Below are 16,491 nucleotides of genomic sequence, written 5' to 3'. Positions count from 1 at the left end.
CCTGTTTGAACAGGATCTTCTCGCAGGCCTCTTTGGCTGGAGAGCTTGTAAGCACTGCCCCCTTGTAGTCAGGGGTCTGTTGCCCAGGTCTCTGTGCTTGGACAGCTTCCCAGTCTTGTCTCTTCTTGAGCAGAGTTTCTCCCTGGTCTCTTTAGCTGTGGCATCTCACAGCCTTCCACTCCTTTAGCCTTCTGGTGCCAGCTGGCAACTGCTCTGCTCAGCTCCTTCAGCACCTTTTAATTGGCCTGCTGCTTCCCTTCAGCCTCTCTAGGCAGGCCTGGAAGACCCACCTTCACTGCCCTGTTCTTGGAGCAGGGTGTGGTAGGACTGTGAGGCCTCCAGCAAGGCGCCTCAAAGGACCTGGTACGGCCCATCACAAGAACACTTTGGCCCTGGCTCACTTGGGCTATGGGCTCTCTGATCCGGGCTGCCCTGGAGCACTGCTGTAGCTCAGAGCAGAAGGTCTTTTTACCACAGCTGGGGCTTGAGCTTCAGTCCTCCTCAGGGCCCTGCACCCATTCACTACTCAGTTCCTTTCACTCCATAAGGCTCCACAGAGTGGGGAGGCAGATGGGCAGGGTAGCTCCATGCAAGCAATTGCCTTAAAGAGCCATGCACTGTTCATGCAGCAGATGCCCACCTTAGACTAATGCATTACTCCTGGTGACTAGCCCCACAGGCTGCATTTAATTACCTACTTTAAACTCTCACAGTTAAGAAATCGCACCCTTGTCTGTTCCTCCCTACCACAAAGCACCAAATTATTGTAATACTTCCCATCCAAATCCTAGCTGCGATGATTTTCTGAGGGATGAGCGCTCGGGTGACATTTCCCGTGTCTATAAATAGCTCCCAAACCTCCAGCTCACCCGACTGGTGAATTACGCAGGAAGAGCTTTATCCATAACAACACAATTAGAGCCATTTTGGTGTCAGCATCCCATTCTTCTTCAGATGGCAGGATAGCAAAACAGGTGATTGCTCTGGAAAGAGCAATTGGTGCTTGGGGAATTTAATGAACTTTTCCCTTTCCTGCAGATAAGTGGGCATCTCAGAGGGCAGTGCTGAGAACAAAGGGTCCAGTGTGCTGAAGAAAGGACAAAAGGGTTGAAAATCAATGCAATACAATGGGCCTAGCATTTATAACACACACGGCCTCTCTAACATGGTCCACTCGTCCAGCAAGGTGACCGTACAGAAATCTGGCCTTGCAGTGTTAGATGTCAGGATGTGCAAAAGTTCTTATAGATAAGCTCTTATAGCTACATTATTTTGAGCATGACAAGTGCGCTAACCAGTAGGCTACAGAGGCATTCTTGTCTTTGTACTCGCTTTCTCTCGCCCAAATGACTCAGGCTATGGCTACACTGATGGCGGCAAAGTCGCCGCCGTCAGATCGAGTGCTCTGGATCGACTGAGCGGTCAGTGAAGACCCACTCAGTCGATCCAGAAATCGACATACTAAGACCACCTTCAAAAGTGGCGTAGCACTGCGTCGATGGGAACGTGGTTCCCATCGGCGCAGTGCAGTGAAGATGGTGCGCAGAAGAGGAGCAAAGAAGGCGTCAGGAGTTACGCAAGTTTTTTATATAGCTTGCGTAACTCCCATCGACTGTTGCCAAATGGAGGTAAGTGTAGACAGGGTCTCAGCGAGAGAGAGAGAGAGGGAGGGTGTTCAGACCCATGAGCGTGCCTCCATAGCCTGGCAGTTACAGTCCTTGCCATGCCCCAATCAATGTAGCTATACGAGCTGTAACTTCTGTATTTCCAGACCTTTCTTTTTGCCATTGCCAGGCCAGCGATCTGGAGTCCCAGGATCCAATCCCCTGCGCCACTAGCTCTTTAATTATTTATCCAGTGGGCAACAGCTTCAGCTAGTGAGACTGAGGGAGTCCCACACTGGAACAGCTCGATGCTTTGAGCACTTCTGTGAGGGGTGTCAGATCCTTGTTCAAATCCCTTCTCCCACCCAGCCAGAGTGGGGGCTCCCATGTGATTCCAGGTGAGAACCCTCACCATTGTGCTAAACGTTGAGGGAAGTTGTTGTGCTCTCTAATTCCACCGCAGCCTGATTTGTGCGATCTTGCCTGAGGGGCCCACCCCAGCAGGCAATCTCAGAGCACACCCACCAGACCAGGCCCCGCATGTGACAGCGCTCAATACCTGGCTTTCCCCAGTTTGAGAACAGCTCTGCAGCATAGGTGGGAGATAAGCCCCCAGCTGCCCACAGGGAGGTAACAATGAACATGCCCAGAGGCAGAAACATAGATGCTGAGGAACCTTTTATTGAAAAATCTTAGGGAGCGAGTGAGTTTAGACACCTCCAGGGTTCAGCAGGAATTGTCTACATTGCATTGGTCCCAAAACTGGGGCGTCAGCACCTAAAACAGGGATGTAGGCACCTCACTTCTTTTGTGCATGCAGGCCAACATCATTCAGGTTTGCAAGACACTGAAGAGCTGCGGTGAAGCATGCACAGTAACACCCAGAAGGAAATTCAACAAACTGCAGGGTTTGGGTGGTGGCAGAAAATACAGCATGAAGCAACACACTGAATGATGAGGATGATAAAAAATACTAAGCCATAAGGAAAAAGCCTAAGCCAAATTAGGCAGGTTGCCTGAGGGGGGGGGGGAAGTATCTGATCATGTGACTGAAGCCTGGTAGAAGCACACAAGGGCAAAATTAAGGTTACCTAGGAACCCCTAATTCTGGCATTTCCTGGCTTTTGGGTGCTTGACTTTGCACCTAGAAATCCCTGGGATTCACCCAGCCTGAGTGAGGTGCTCCAGCTCCCTATACAATGCTTGGGTAGAGACAGGCACCTCAGACTGCTCTTCACAAAAGCCAGTACCCAAGGCCTCTCCTCACCTCAGCGCTCCCCTGGGAGGTGACCAGCCGAGGGGTGTATGCTGAGTCCCACGCTTCCCCTCAGGGAGTTTGGTGCCTACATCTGGGCTGCAGGAGGCATCCGTCTCGGCTTGGGCGTCTCAGCTGTGAACCCACCCTTGGGGTTAGGTGCCTACACCATTTGCCTTGGCAGGCAGTGGCAGCCTCCCCTACAGCCTCTCATCCAGTTGTCGGGGCATTCACTGGGGAAGCAAGCCACCTCCAGGTCAAGTTCACTCAGAAGCTTCAGGGACAAAAGGGTTGGAATAGGGACCTGGTACTTCTCCAATGAGCACTCTAGCCACTGGGCTAGGGCTATTCTACTGGGGGACTCACCCAGTCTCTCGTGCTTGAAGCAGTTGCATGCTGGATAAATTTAAAAGAGGAACGGGAGCAGGAGTGGAGGCTCCTGGGTCTCTCATTTCCCCCGAGAGTGCACTAACCACCAGGCTAGAGAGTCAGGCTCATCTTTATGCTTTTACTCGCTCGTGCTTTCATTATTAATCCACCGCTTCATTATATGTGACGGAGGAGCCACACATCTGACTATTCCACAGCCCAGTGGTTAGGGAGTGTCCTGAGAGCTGCCCGGCATGGCTGTCTGGCATGGAGCGAAAGTGCGCATGTGCACAGGCAGAACCATAGGCACCCCGGGAAGTTTTGCTACAAAAAGTTAGGTCCTGAGTGAGTTTAGGAGCCTACAGGGTTAGAACTAGCTGGAAGGCTGGGGGGATAGTTTGAGCATCCCACTGGGGCCTGATTCTGGGATTTAGGCACCTCAGGTGGCAGTCTGGTACCAAAATCCCTTATGAATCTAGTGAATGTACCGATCATGAGATATTTCTAAACTGCAACTAGTGGAATACTGTCCTTGATCCCTTGTGTCCTACAAACGATTCATATACCCTGTGCAGTGGATAATGTTGACCTTCCATACCAAAATGAACAGGATTTCCAGATACCAGTCCAAGAATATAGATTTTATTAGGAAATTTACACCATTCTGAAATGTTTCGCTTTACTTAAATAATCTCTGTCTGATACATTCAGCTTCATTAATAACCTGGCATCATTATCTATTCTTCCAATGTTTCTAGAGTTTCAAGGGATATCAGTGAGCAATTCTAACTCATTTAAAATCATTTATGCCCGTAATGATTACTGGGCTCCCCGGCTGTCAGAATTTTTCTTCACACATCACTGAAACGTTTGTATTTAAAAAAAAAAAAAAAGAGTATAAAGAATGACAAAAGTTATTCAAATTGGCCAGATCAAAAGCCCTTTAAAGTCCATGGAAAGACTCCCTCTGAACTTGAGGGGCTTTAGATCAGAACCTACACACCGAAAAATATACGTTAGGTCAAATTTGAGCCTAACAACCCTTTAATCCTCTGGATGTGGTCGATACAGAGACAGTTCTTCAGCTGGTTTAAATCCACGTAGCTCCATTGAATTAATTATAGCAGCTGTCTGGCCATGGTATCCAGTCACACACACAAACATACCTAGATCAGTAGATTTCATAGCACTTTACAAAGATGATCAGTATCATTATCCCCTTTTTCCAGATGGGGAAACTGAGGCACAAAAGGGTGAAATGATTTACCTGTTGTCATTCAGTAGCTGAACTGGGAATAGGACCCAGGTCTTCTGAGGCCTACACCAATACTCTATCCACTAGGCATAACTGCCTTTCCTGTAGCTGCATCTGCTACTACACACTACATCCTCTTAAGAATTCATTTAGCCAAGCTTGATAAATGCCAGGACTCAAAGAGTTAAGAGGATAGTGATTTTTTTTCCCATTCTATATATATTCTTCTAGAAACAGATTGAATGTGCAGTGGTTCAAAGTTCCTGTTGAGACATTCTCTGCTGGTGAAATTCTGCATCCATAGGAACCTAAATCTGCAGAAGCAGCGCCACCCCAGCGAGGACCCACTTGGAAGGCTTTTCTTTAGTTTTCAGGTTAAATGTCCACACATAGGTTGGGCCTCTCTGCCGTGTTTTGTACACGGGGCATGGGTACATGCTGCGAGTGTCTTGTTTGTCAGTGGGAACGGCCTTGATGAACATAACAGGCATGGCTGGAGTTAGATCCTTCAGCCTGGCGTCCATCATCATCCCAGTCTGCAGAGGAAAGAAGAACAGGTTTTAAATGCTACCAACCAAGAACGCCAAGACTTACCACCAACTGGGTTCCCAGGATGCATGATCATTTATAGCCCCCAGCTCCTGCCACAGCTTGTTTCCTGCCCTGTATTACTTTCTGTCTGTGCCCTTTGACACTACTGCTGCTTGTACCCTGGCCCAATGAAGGCTATATTATATCAAAGTAAAATATCGGACTGTTCTAACCTCTGGAGGTCTGCTGCCTCCCCCTCCCCTGCACCCATCACTTTCTCCAGAATAAAGTCTATAAAATGTGGCTTCATTAGATAAATGGCAACAAGGCAACAGATTTGTCTAGGATCCAATTAGATCCCCTCTCCACTTGGACTCCTGTGTTCAGCTCTCTGCAGCCACACAGCACTATTCAGGACAGACACTTCCTCCTGCCAGGCCTGAAGGGAAGAGATGATTCCATTCATTGCTGTACATTGAGCACATCGAATACTAGATTTAGTCTGACTAGAAAAGCCCCTGGGGATGATGCACATCAGTGCAAGGGGTGACAGGCATGAACATTTCATTGCAAAGTAAACACGTAACTTTGGCCAGGTGAAAACATCTATTAGGTGTTAAAATATGCGTGATGGTGCTGAGTTTCTCTGAATAAGCTACATTAAAGAGCAGCAGCTGATGAAAGTGGACGGATACTTGATCTTGGCCATCACTATCTCAAAGGGAAATGGTGCAGTTATACACTGACCCCTGCTGTTCTCACATCACAGGGTCCCCAAACCCACCCTGGCTCAGGACTCCCTCAGGAAATGACTCTAGGATGGGGGGATGAATCGTGAAGTCCTCATTCAGTGTTTTTTCAATCTTTGACCTCACTGGGCTCTTTGCCAGAGTAAAGGCTAAGAGGGGCTTCACAGCAGACTGTCAGGTTGAAACCAATGAGCTTTTATTGGCTATTGCTCTTGAAATGCACTACAAATAAATAATGGCAACACCCCAGTCACATTGGAAAACCCTGATCCAATCCTGCAGGGCTGTGTCCAGCTGAGAAAGGGAGGAGGTCAGTCTCCCCCCACCCCTCTGATTTGATGAATACTTTATCTCCACCCAGGATTTATGCACCAACCCAAGCAAACTCCCCAGGACAGTGGGATCAAACGAGCAGCGACTGGGCTCTGATACACTAAACTATAAAACACAGTGCCAAATTGCACCGACTTTCGCCCTGTGAAACCCACTGGGGTTGCACTGGGTATTTTCAGGGCAAAATTTGGCCCAGTGTTAAAACATGTCCTTATCAGCTTGTATTCTAACAATATGACATGATGGCGTTTCCCTGAAATGGGGCAGGGGGAGCTTATTTATTGGATCTCTAAGACAATGTCCATAGGGACCCACAGCTGGGAAGGCTGCTGCTGTTTGGTTTTTAATATACAGTTAATCAGCCAGGATTTTATACAAACCACAGTACACATAGGGGTGGAGAACAGACCATTAACAAGAAGGGAGCACCGAGGGCCGTGAGCTCACTGTGCCCTTGGCAATTAGAAGGGGCTAAGGGATGCTCATTCTGACCCCTGCATGGGGATTAGCAGAGCGGCCTTAAGGGCACTGCCAGCTAGAAGGGCCTGAACTCCTATTACCAGGGCTGCTAATTCCAAGAGTGGGGATCCACATGGGCCATTTCTGAAGAACCGTCTGAAATGCATGAGTCTCCGGTACCCTTTGCACAGTGCAGCTCTCTGTCAGCAGGTTGCCATGACCTAGCAAAGAAAGCCAGTATGTGGAGAGTGCGTCACATTGGCTGATTCGCTTCCTCCACTCTGGTCTCTCAGGCAACTCCTGTCCCTTCTTCTGACTGTAAAATGATTCATCTATCAGTCCCCTTCTGGCAACAGCTTGTTTAACTGCCTATTGGGGGCCAGAGAGGGAAAGAAAAACAAACAGGGAATAGGAACTCACACCTCACTGTGCTACAAGGACTGCCTCTCCCTGAAGATTAGCTTCACAGATGAATATTATTTCAAATGTCCCCAAACCAGAATTGTGTGGTGAGATTGAACCTATCTTACGATTGATTCAGTCCTGGAAATAAGTGACGTAAAGTAGACCCTCTTGCACATAACACATTATCTTAATTTAATCTTAACAATACAATTTGTTATAATAAGATAGTAATGGGATAGGAGTTTATATTTTCAATGCACTGTACACTCAGTAATCCTTGCAACTCCTCTTGAGGGTGCTACATATCAAGTGTTGTTATTATGTATTATTTTTACACATATACCTTTAATTTTTTGTGACTGGATTCGTATCAGCTTGTTTATTGATGGCAATAATGTAAATAGATTTTCCATGAAATATTCCATCCATTTCTAGGTTGACAAGGGTTTCAATCTCTCTGAGATATCTCGAAGCACGTATCCCTGTTCCATCTCTGAGCTGCTTTTCATTTGCATTTTTATCTCCCCTGATCAGAAATGAATTCTGCTTTGCAGACAACTGTCCCTAACTGCCAGCAAAGCACAACCGTTCCACAGCTGCCCTGGGTGTTCCCAGAGACTCAGTCCCTCAGACCCCACTGGAGAACTCTTCTCCAACAGCACTTTGATTTGTCCTGCCTTCTCAAAAGGCAGTTGGAATGGTGGACAAATTATACCGCCATGTTACAATGAGTGCCCAGGAAGGGCTGCCCAAAGCAATCTACAAGCTGGGGGATATGTTTACTAGAATAAAATCTATAGACCAGTGCATGAGTCCCCTTGCACACAATCAGGTTGGGGTATTCATTGGCTTGATATTGTTTTCTTGGTTTCTTTACAGTCCCATCCATACTGTTTTGCTGCCTTTTAATTGGACTTGCCTCTGACCTCAGATTATACAGGCTGGGGGAAGAGGAGGAGATGATATGCTGGGGGAATGGGCATGAGCAGTCCTAGCCATTTTGCCAGCCAGGGTGAAAACCATTTTTGGCAACTCCCAAAAAATAGAGAAACCGAGGGGGGAAAAAAGTGACCACTCTGCTCAACTGCCCCTAAAATCAGCGCTGCCCTTGTGCTTGTGGTCTGGGTGACAGGGGGAATACAGCAATGGGATGGATACTTGATTTGTGCTATCCAAGTGGGCCATGTGAGAGAGAGATTTTTACCCTAGATTGGTTTTAGAACTCAGAGAAAGATAGAATGGGGTTGCCAAGTTAACTCTATGTCAGATTAACTACATAGCCCATGCATCAGCAGGGGGGAGAGGTTGACAAGTATTCCCTCTGAATCCGCACAGTGACTTTGGGGATCCTGGCTCCAGTGAGAGCACCCAGTGTGGCGGCTATAATGGTGGCCATGGAAGTAGAGCAGGTATCTGATGGACCATGTATCTCATGATTCTGGGAAAGCGATTAGCAGATTCCAGACCTTGCTTATATTACAGATATCTGGATGGGCAATACTGCTGGCCTTGTCTGGCTGGTCTTTGTCTGCCTAGAGACAGGTCTAAAATAGGTCAGGAAGAGTTTGGACAAGCTGTTTGCATCAGCTTTAGCCTTTGTGATGTGCCCCATCCTAAACATGCACTCACATCAGGCACTCTGGAGGTGCCTGGGCCACCTCATCATCCCCTTGAGTGCTCCCTGAACTATTAGAAGTATCTAGCCTAAATGCAGGCTATGATTGTTCCTCTTCACAGTGGTCCTCACCACAGGGATCTAAGCCTGTGACCCACCAGGCTGCTTCATTGCAGTGTGCTTTACACAGGACTACTATGGAAGCTGCAGCTGGTGCAGAAAGCAGCAGTCTGTGAGTGCAGCGAGGGGCCATGAGCATGGAACACCATTGTTCTGTGCAAAGGACATTTTGTCCCCTGTACAATCTGTTGGGTTTGGTTTAGTTTAAAGCTGGTTGTTATTTATAATGATTGATTTATAAATGTAAGGTACCCAGGTGTCAATACAAATAGATAGAATAAAAATCTATAGAGGAAGTCTTTTTTTTCTTCTTCCGGACATAACATTGGATGCATCATCTTAAACATGAAATAGCTTTTCTAAAAGCAGAGAAACTCCTCAAAATGCTAGTTGTCATTCTTATCAGAGGATATATGTGCAATGGATATATATAGCCCAGATGGGCTGTCTATCTGTGATACTAATTCTTCATCCATTCATTAATTTATACTGGATGCAGGTAAATGAATAGCTCCATCAGATGCAGGATTGACGGTTCAGTGTGAACTACAACATATGAAAATGTTCTTTTTCTTTCTTAAAAAAAAAAGAATGGGAGTGCAACACTCAGATTGTGAATGGTTCTATCAATGGTGCGTGTTCAGTGCTTTTCAATTGCAGAAAACAAAATAACTGGATAAATACATTTGTAAAAGATGAAATCATCTTTGGAGCACATCGTATGAGATGAACCGAATTGCCTAGATGTGAGAATTAGCAGGAGCACGAGGAACCACAGCATGATTGTGGAGGCTGCACTAGCAAACTTCCCAGCTATGATACATCGCAGGTGCAGCTCCACCAGTAGTAGCAAAGGTACAGGCTGAACCCTTGACGGGACTCAGGCATTTTGGTCACCATGTTATCTAACCCTGCTCTGATGATAATTGCAAAAATACCAGCAACAATTTGACCAAGTTTTCAATAAGGACAAATGCAAAATACTCCGCTTAGGAAGAAACAATCAGCTGCACACATACAAAATGGGAAATGACTGTGTAGGAAGGAGAACTGCGGAAAGGGATCTGGGGGTCATAATGGATCACAAACTATGAGTCGACAGTATAACACTGTTGCAAAAAAAGCAAACATCATTCTGGGACGTATTAGCAGGAGTGATGTAAGCAAGACACAAGAAGTAGTTCTTCCACTCTAATCAGAGCTGATTAGACCTGTTTAGTCTGGAGAAGAGAAGACTGAGGGGGGACAAGATAACAGTTTTCAAGTACATACAAGGTTGTTACAAGGAGGAGGGAGAAAAATTATTCTTCTTAGCCTCTGAGGATAGGCAATGGACTTAAAATGCAGCAAGGGCGGTTTAGGTTGGACATTAGGAAAAGCTTCCTAACTGAATAGTTAAGCACTGGAATAAATTGCTTAGGGAGGTTGTGGAATCTCCATCAAATATTTTTAAGAGCAAGTTGGACAAACACCTGTCACGGATGGTCTAGAATATAACACTCAGTCTTGCCATAAGTGCAGGGAACTGGACTAGATGACATCTTCAGATCCCTTTCAGTCCTATGTTTCTATGATTCTCAGGTAGGATTAGAACATTCTCCCCAGCTGACCTATTCTACAAGCAAGGATCCATTATTGATTCAGCTTTATCCTTCCTGGTTGGTATCATTTTAGTTGAAAAAAATCCGTTCCTACAGGCACTTGAAATCCAATGATACTTACAATAGCATCAGATCTCACACCCTTGCAAAGAGTTTAGGGCTTTTCTGTGGATCCACCCTGTCAGCAGTGGTTAGAACCCTGTCCACAGCTGCTGAGAACATTACACCTGGCACGATGAATCTGTGGAGTTTGTTAATTCCACCAGGCAAGGAGGGAGGTGGGTGTGAATCTTTAGTGAGACAGAACTAGGGAGAGAGAAAGCGAGGATGTAGGAAACCCTAGGAACAGACAGGTTCAGGGAATGCACTGAGGCTGGTATAGGTTCAGTTATTGAGGTTTCAGTTGCTAGTAAGACCAAACCCAGCAAGGAGGTAAGTCTGAGCTAACGCAGCATGTGAAGTCTTTATCTGGAGCAGGACATGAACTCCATTTGCTCATGGTTCCTTTGTGTTGATTTTATTGTCAGAGTTCCTGGGGTCTGTAGCATTCAAAACTCGCTGTGCATTGCTACATGTCCTGAGATACAATGGGACCTGGAGCTTTATCCACTTCAAGGAAAGAAGATTACAGATAAAAAGCCACAGCACGGCTTCAGGGTGGGAGCTCTGAAATGCTCTAGTTCCAAGGATGATCACATTTAGAGCCTTTCCTAATTTCCCATCTTCTGTGATAAACTATTTTAAAAAGAGAGAAAACTTAGAAGCTTTAAAATATTCAGAATGCATTTGATTTGAATTGCAAGGTCAGGATGAAATTCAGCATTTATGAGACTTTGGCCTCTCTACATGGAATCTTAGTACCAAGCCCTGTAAGGGGGATGATCTTCAAGGTTGAGCCTATGAACATTGACAAGAAACTGGTACTGAAAGAAAAACTTCCCCATGCAAGGTGATGGGTGGAATGAACTCGGCATAGATAAGTAAGATTGGGGTGACCCGCTTTGATCAGAGCTCACTCACTCACATCACTGGCAGAAGCATAACACATGCTGCCTAGAGTAAGAGCTGCATGAATCACTGTCATTTAATTCCTGCATGCAGCACAAATTGTGAGTTATGCTATCACTGGCATAGCAACCTGCAGGAGCAGTCCTGGTGGGGATTCATCATTCTAATGGGTTTTGCTCTGCGGATTGAAATCCCAGCAGCTGACAACTGTCAATGGCAATGTCAGTGACAATTGTTCTCCTTCAGGATGCTGGCTCCGCAGAGGTACACTGTAGGAACAATGAGACTGGCTGTGTAGTCACCAAACAATGTTTGAGCTCTCCTGCGGGTGGAGACTGTGCATACAGCACTCCAGTCGTGCCTCCTATTGACTGAGGATGTTAACCCTTCACCCTGTCCAGGTCAGCTGCTCCTGTGCACTGAGACAGCTTTCAGAGCCCTCTGCACAGTCTCAATCACTTTAAACATTTTGGTAAAAGGGTACGTCTGGCGACGGCTGTATTTTTGAATCCGAACCCCGTCCCTTCTCTTATGGGATCCATAATGTCAGCATTGGCAACTTTCAGACCAGATCTGTCACCTGGACTTAGGAGTCCGTGGACACTGAGGTCCAAGCTAGGCTGCTTCCATCAGCAGGTCCTGGGATCCTGGGTTCTGACCACATGTGGAGTTACATTTGGATGTGTGAGACTCTCAGATCTGAGAATGCTGGTTCCATGCCATTCTCTTTCTGCTACTCCCAGGGCTCCTAAATTGGGCACCGGAGCGTCTCTGCTGTCAATGCTTTCTGTCTAGTTGGCAGGCTTCTCTGGGGTACGGTCCACTCTATGGGTAATGAATCCCTAGTGCGTTTTGGCTGCTTGGTCCTCCAACTCCTGCCTCTGTGACATTACAATATCCCCAGGGGCAGGGATGTCGTGGGCATGAGGAGAGAGTGGTCTCTATGGGCATATGGACACAGTAGCTGAGAGGTGTAATTCCCAGCTCAGGGAACAGCAGGGCAGTTGCAGTGGTGGGCAGCAGCTCGGGGTTGCCATCCAAGTACATCACATGGGGACGGGGAATTGTCCACTAGCCACAGCCACACTGATCTTTTCAGGTGCTAGCTCAAGCAGAGCTAGTGCATACACATCTACCCAAGCTGGGCATCACCCCCCTACCCCTCCCGCTGCTGCGCAGACGTTCCCTATATGTGCAACAATACCACAAGTACCAGGAGAAATACTGGTCAACTGCACCTGTTGAGGTGCATCTACCCAGCAGCTGGGAGGTGCTTCCCAGGCAGGCTAGCCAAACACCCACTGGCTCTGCTCAACCTGAGTGGCTAACAACAGCCGCATGGCCACAGTAGCATGGGCAGTGGTGCAGGCTAGTTGCCTGAGGACATACCCAGGGGGCTGGGTGGGTTTGTACTCGGGTAGATAACCTGGGTTGCTGAGGCCACACTGCTATGTTTAGTGCACTAGCTTGAGCAGAGTTAACCCCTGTGTCTACGTGCACTGAGACGTTCTCCTAGCTGCTGTGTACACACACCCTTAGATGATACTAAACATGGGCCTCTGTTGTAACAATAAACATCCCAAGCAAATAATCTGCAAGCTGCAGGGACTTGTCTCTTCAGTAAGCCATTATTAAGATTACCTGCATATCCCAGCGTGCCCCCTCCATGAATAAACCATGTATATAGGCTCCCTCGCGAGGAGGGCTGCTCAAATCTTCGCGGCTCCTCTTCGTCACATCGCACTGCAGAGTCATTTTATCCAAAGGCCACTCATTCTTTCGGGCCATGGACTGCATGATGGCTGTCAGGAAAGACTGAGGGTTGAAGAATCCTGCTAGCCACACAACAGAGGGTAAAACAAAATCTCCTGTCCACGTCTCAAGCTCCTTGATGCGGCCGAGCAGGTCAGCAAACCAGCCAGCCAGGCCAGCCATGGAAGGATAAGCCCTCCTAGTCCAAGACTCAGGCACGGTGTCCAGGAAGATGGCATTCTGTAAGTTCTCCATCTCGCTGGTCATTGTCAGCTCTCCCTGGGGGAGAAGCAGAAAGAACAGGATAATAAGCAGATGCACAGCATTGAAATGCAGCCACCTCTGGAGTGAAACATGGCAGCTGTTTAACACTAAATAGCAGCTACCTTTACACAACAGGCTGAGCTGAGAAATGTAGAAGAATGCTGCATCCCAGGGGTTCTCAAATCGTTTACACATTGTTTACACATTGTGGGATGTCTTCATGAATTCAAGATTGTCTTGTGAATGCCTCCTATTTCAACCTCCCAATTTCACCCTTCCTGCAGTACAAATAGTGCTGGGTAGAAAAGCATACAAAAGGTAGTATATGGGCAGAACTACTTTCAGATAATGGCTATGTTCTCCATTTGCTCCCTGTGCTGTTTTTATTTCCTCTCCAAGGGTGAAGGTCTTTAAGGGTCAGAATTTCACAAATGCTTAGCACTTCCCATCACTGCAGCTGGGGAGAGCTTGTTGCATTGTTCCATTTTTAAAATCTGGCCATACATTTGTCAGTAACAAATCACCCTTCATTCCCTGCAGCCTTCCTTTCTCTGATCTCCATAGTTACTTTGTAGTGTGTTTCTGTCCTCATATCTTCTTATGTTGCCAAATTTAATTAGTTTAAAACAAAGAAACATCCAACAAATTAAAACATGATGCAGCCATGCAGGACTCTTAGATTCTAATACCAGAAGGGACCACTGTGAACATCTAGTCTGGAACTTTGCTAAAATAATTCCTGTTTGACCTGGAGCAGAACTTTTAGAACTCTTGATTTTAAAATGGCCGTGATGGAGGCTCCACACAATCTTTTGTAAGTTGTTGCAATGGTTAATTACCCTCACTGTTAAAAAATTGTGCCCTTTTTCAAATGTGAATTTGTCTAGCTACAACTTCAAGCCATTGGATCTTGTTATATCTTTGTCTGCTAGACTGAAGAGCCAATTGTCAAATTTTTGTTCCCCATGTAGGTATTTCTAGACTGTGATCAAGTCACCCCTTAACCTTCTTTTCATTAAGAAAAAAAATTGAACTCTCTGACTCTATCACTATAAGACATATTTTCCAATCCTTTACTCATTCTTGTGGCTCTTCTCTGAATCCTCTCCAATTTATCAACATCCTTCCTGAACTGTGGACACCAGAACTGAACACAGGATTCCAGCAGTGGTCATACCAGTGCCAAATATAGAGGTAATATAACTTCCTTAATCCTACTTAAGATTCTCCTGTATTTACAGCTAAGTATTAGCCCTTTTGGCCAGAGTTGCACTGGGAGCTCTGATTATTGACCATGACCCCCAGCTATTTTTCAGAGTCACTGATTCTGAGGATAGAGTCCTCCATCCTGTAATTGTGGCCCACATTCTTTGTTCCTTGATGTATATCTTTACATACAGACATATTAAGATGCATATTGTTTTCTTGTATTCTGGTTATCAAGCAATTCAGATGCAGGATGGAGAGAGAGGATTGGGATTTTATTTTATTCTTAGTTTTATTATTTGTAAAAAAGTTTCTAAAAAGCTGGACGGGGTCAAAACTAGCAGGAAAGGTCACTGTTTGGGCAGAGAGATGGCAAGAGCTCCATGGGTGATCTGGAAATATTCACCAGGCTACTAGGGGATTCGAAATCAAAATTAGAGAACAACTGCTAATACAGCAAAACACAGTATGTCCTGCAAGTTCTTAGTATGTGTAGGGGATAATGTTCTGATTCAGAAATTAAGGAAACAACGAGGGAGTCATCCATTTTGTTTCTGGTTTTGACCAACAGGGATGAATTAGTTGCCAACGTGAAGGTAGTTGGGAACTTGGGAGGAAGTGATCGTGATTTGATAGAATTCAAGATCCTAAGGAAAGCAGGACACAAAAACAGCAAACAAGGACACTAGATGTTAAAAAGGCAGATTTCAACTGACTCAGACAAATAGGCAAGGTCCCATGGGAAGATCAATTAGGAAGAAAAGGAGTTGAAGGGGGCTGGCAGTTCCTAAAAGATGTAATACTAGAAGCTCAACATTAAGTTTTCCAATGCAGAGGAAAGATAAGAAGAGCCACAGGAGACCAATGTGGCTGCACAAGGAGCTTTGTAGTGATCTACAAACCAAAATGGATACATACAGGAAATGGAAGGAGGGGCATGTCACTAAGGCAGTATACAAGTGAATACCGTGAGCATGTAGGGACAAAATCAGGAAAGCCAAGGAAAGGAATGAGTTACAGTTGGCAAGAAATGTTAGAGACAATAAGAAATGGTTCTACAAATATATCAGACACAAAATAAAGATCAGGGATGGTGTGGGTCCACTGCTCGATGAAGAAGTTGAGCTGGTAACAGAAGATGATAAGAAGGTGGAGCTGCTCACAAGGCTGGATTTCCAATTAGACACAGTAAGCACATGCCTAGGGGCGCCTAAACAGTGGTGGATTACTACTCGGGCCAATGGACCCCTGGCCAATTTGAGGGCCCTGCCCAAGTGCTTGAACTCTGACCCCGCCCCCTCCTCCTCCTCCTCCTCCTCCTCTCTCCTGGGGCCCTGAAGCCCATATTCCCCCCTGCCTGGAGCTGGCCGAGCTGGTCGCCCCAGCCCCCTTCCCTTCTCCCCTTCCCCCCTGGTGCAGAGCTGGCCTGGCCATCCTCCTCTCTCCCATGTCCCTGCCCACCGCATGGAAAACATGAAGGTCAAGTGTAGGAGGGGGTGCTGAAGATGCTGTGCCTAGGAACGCATATGGTGTAAATCCAGTCCTGGCTGCTCAGTGCCTGCTTTGCTTCAGTTTTCTCACAAAAGATAATATGTGATTGGATGACTAACGAAGTAACCATAGACAAAAAAGGGGAAGGGATGCAGATCAGGAAAAGCAAAGAACACATCACAGATCTTCTGACTAATTTGAATGACTTCAAGTCAGAAGGGCTCAATGCTATTCATCCCAGAGTGCTGAATGAATTAATTGAAGAAATCTGGGAGCCACTGGAAATAATATTTGCAAACTCATGGATGCCAAGCAAGGTCTCGGAGGACTGGAGAAGAGCTAATGTATTGCTCAACTTTAAAAAGGAGAAAAAGGAGGAGCTGGGGAACTATAGACCTATTAGCCTGACCTTGATTGCTGAAAAGCTACTAGAGCAGTCGTTTTCAAACTGTGGTATGCATACCCTTAGGGGTA

General features: G+C 46.2%; 1 protein-coding gene across 1 annotated transcript in view; it reads right to left on the bottom strand.

The window, feature by feature from the left end:
- Window positions 1–3,855: 3,855 nt before the first annotated feature.
- Window positions 3,856–16,491, bottom strand: part of DNAH9 (dynein axonemal heavy chain 9) — a 361,000-nt gene continuing 348,364 nt past the window's right edge. The window contains exons 68-69 of the mRNA XM_067547747.1: window positions 12,946–13,335; window positions 3,856–5,019 (exon numbers count right to left, since the gene is read on the bottom strand). Of these exons, the coding sequence (XP_067403848.1) occupies window positions 4,792–5,019; window positions 12,946–13,335 (618 nt within the window). The 3' untranslated portion in view covers window positions 3,856–4,791. The remainder of the gene's footprint in view (window positions 5,020–12,945; window positions 13,336–16,491) is intronic.

The sequence above is a fragment of the Emydura macquarii genome, unplaced genomic scaffold, assembly GCF_026122565.2.
Source record: "Emydura macquarii macquarii isolate MOO-44397 ecotype Brisbane River unplaced genomic scaffold, CSIRO-AGI_Emac_v2 contig_1230, whole genome shotgun sequence".
In the NCBI taxonomy this organism is placed as follows: Eukaryota; Metazoa; Chordata; order Testudines; family Chelidae; genus Emydura; species Emydura macquarii.
The sequence above is the reverse complement of the archived record's forward strand: the minus strand, read 5'-3'. Positions and strand labels throughout refer to the sequence as shown.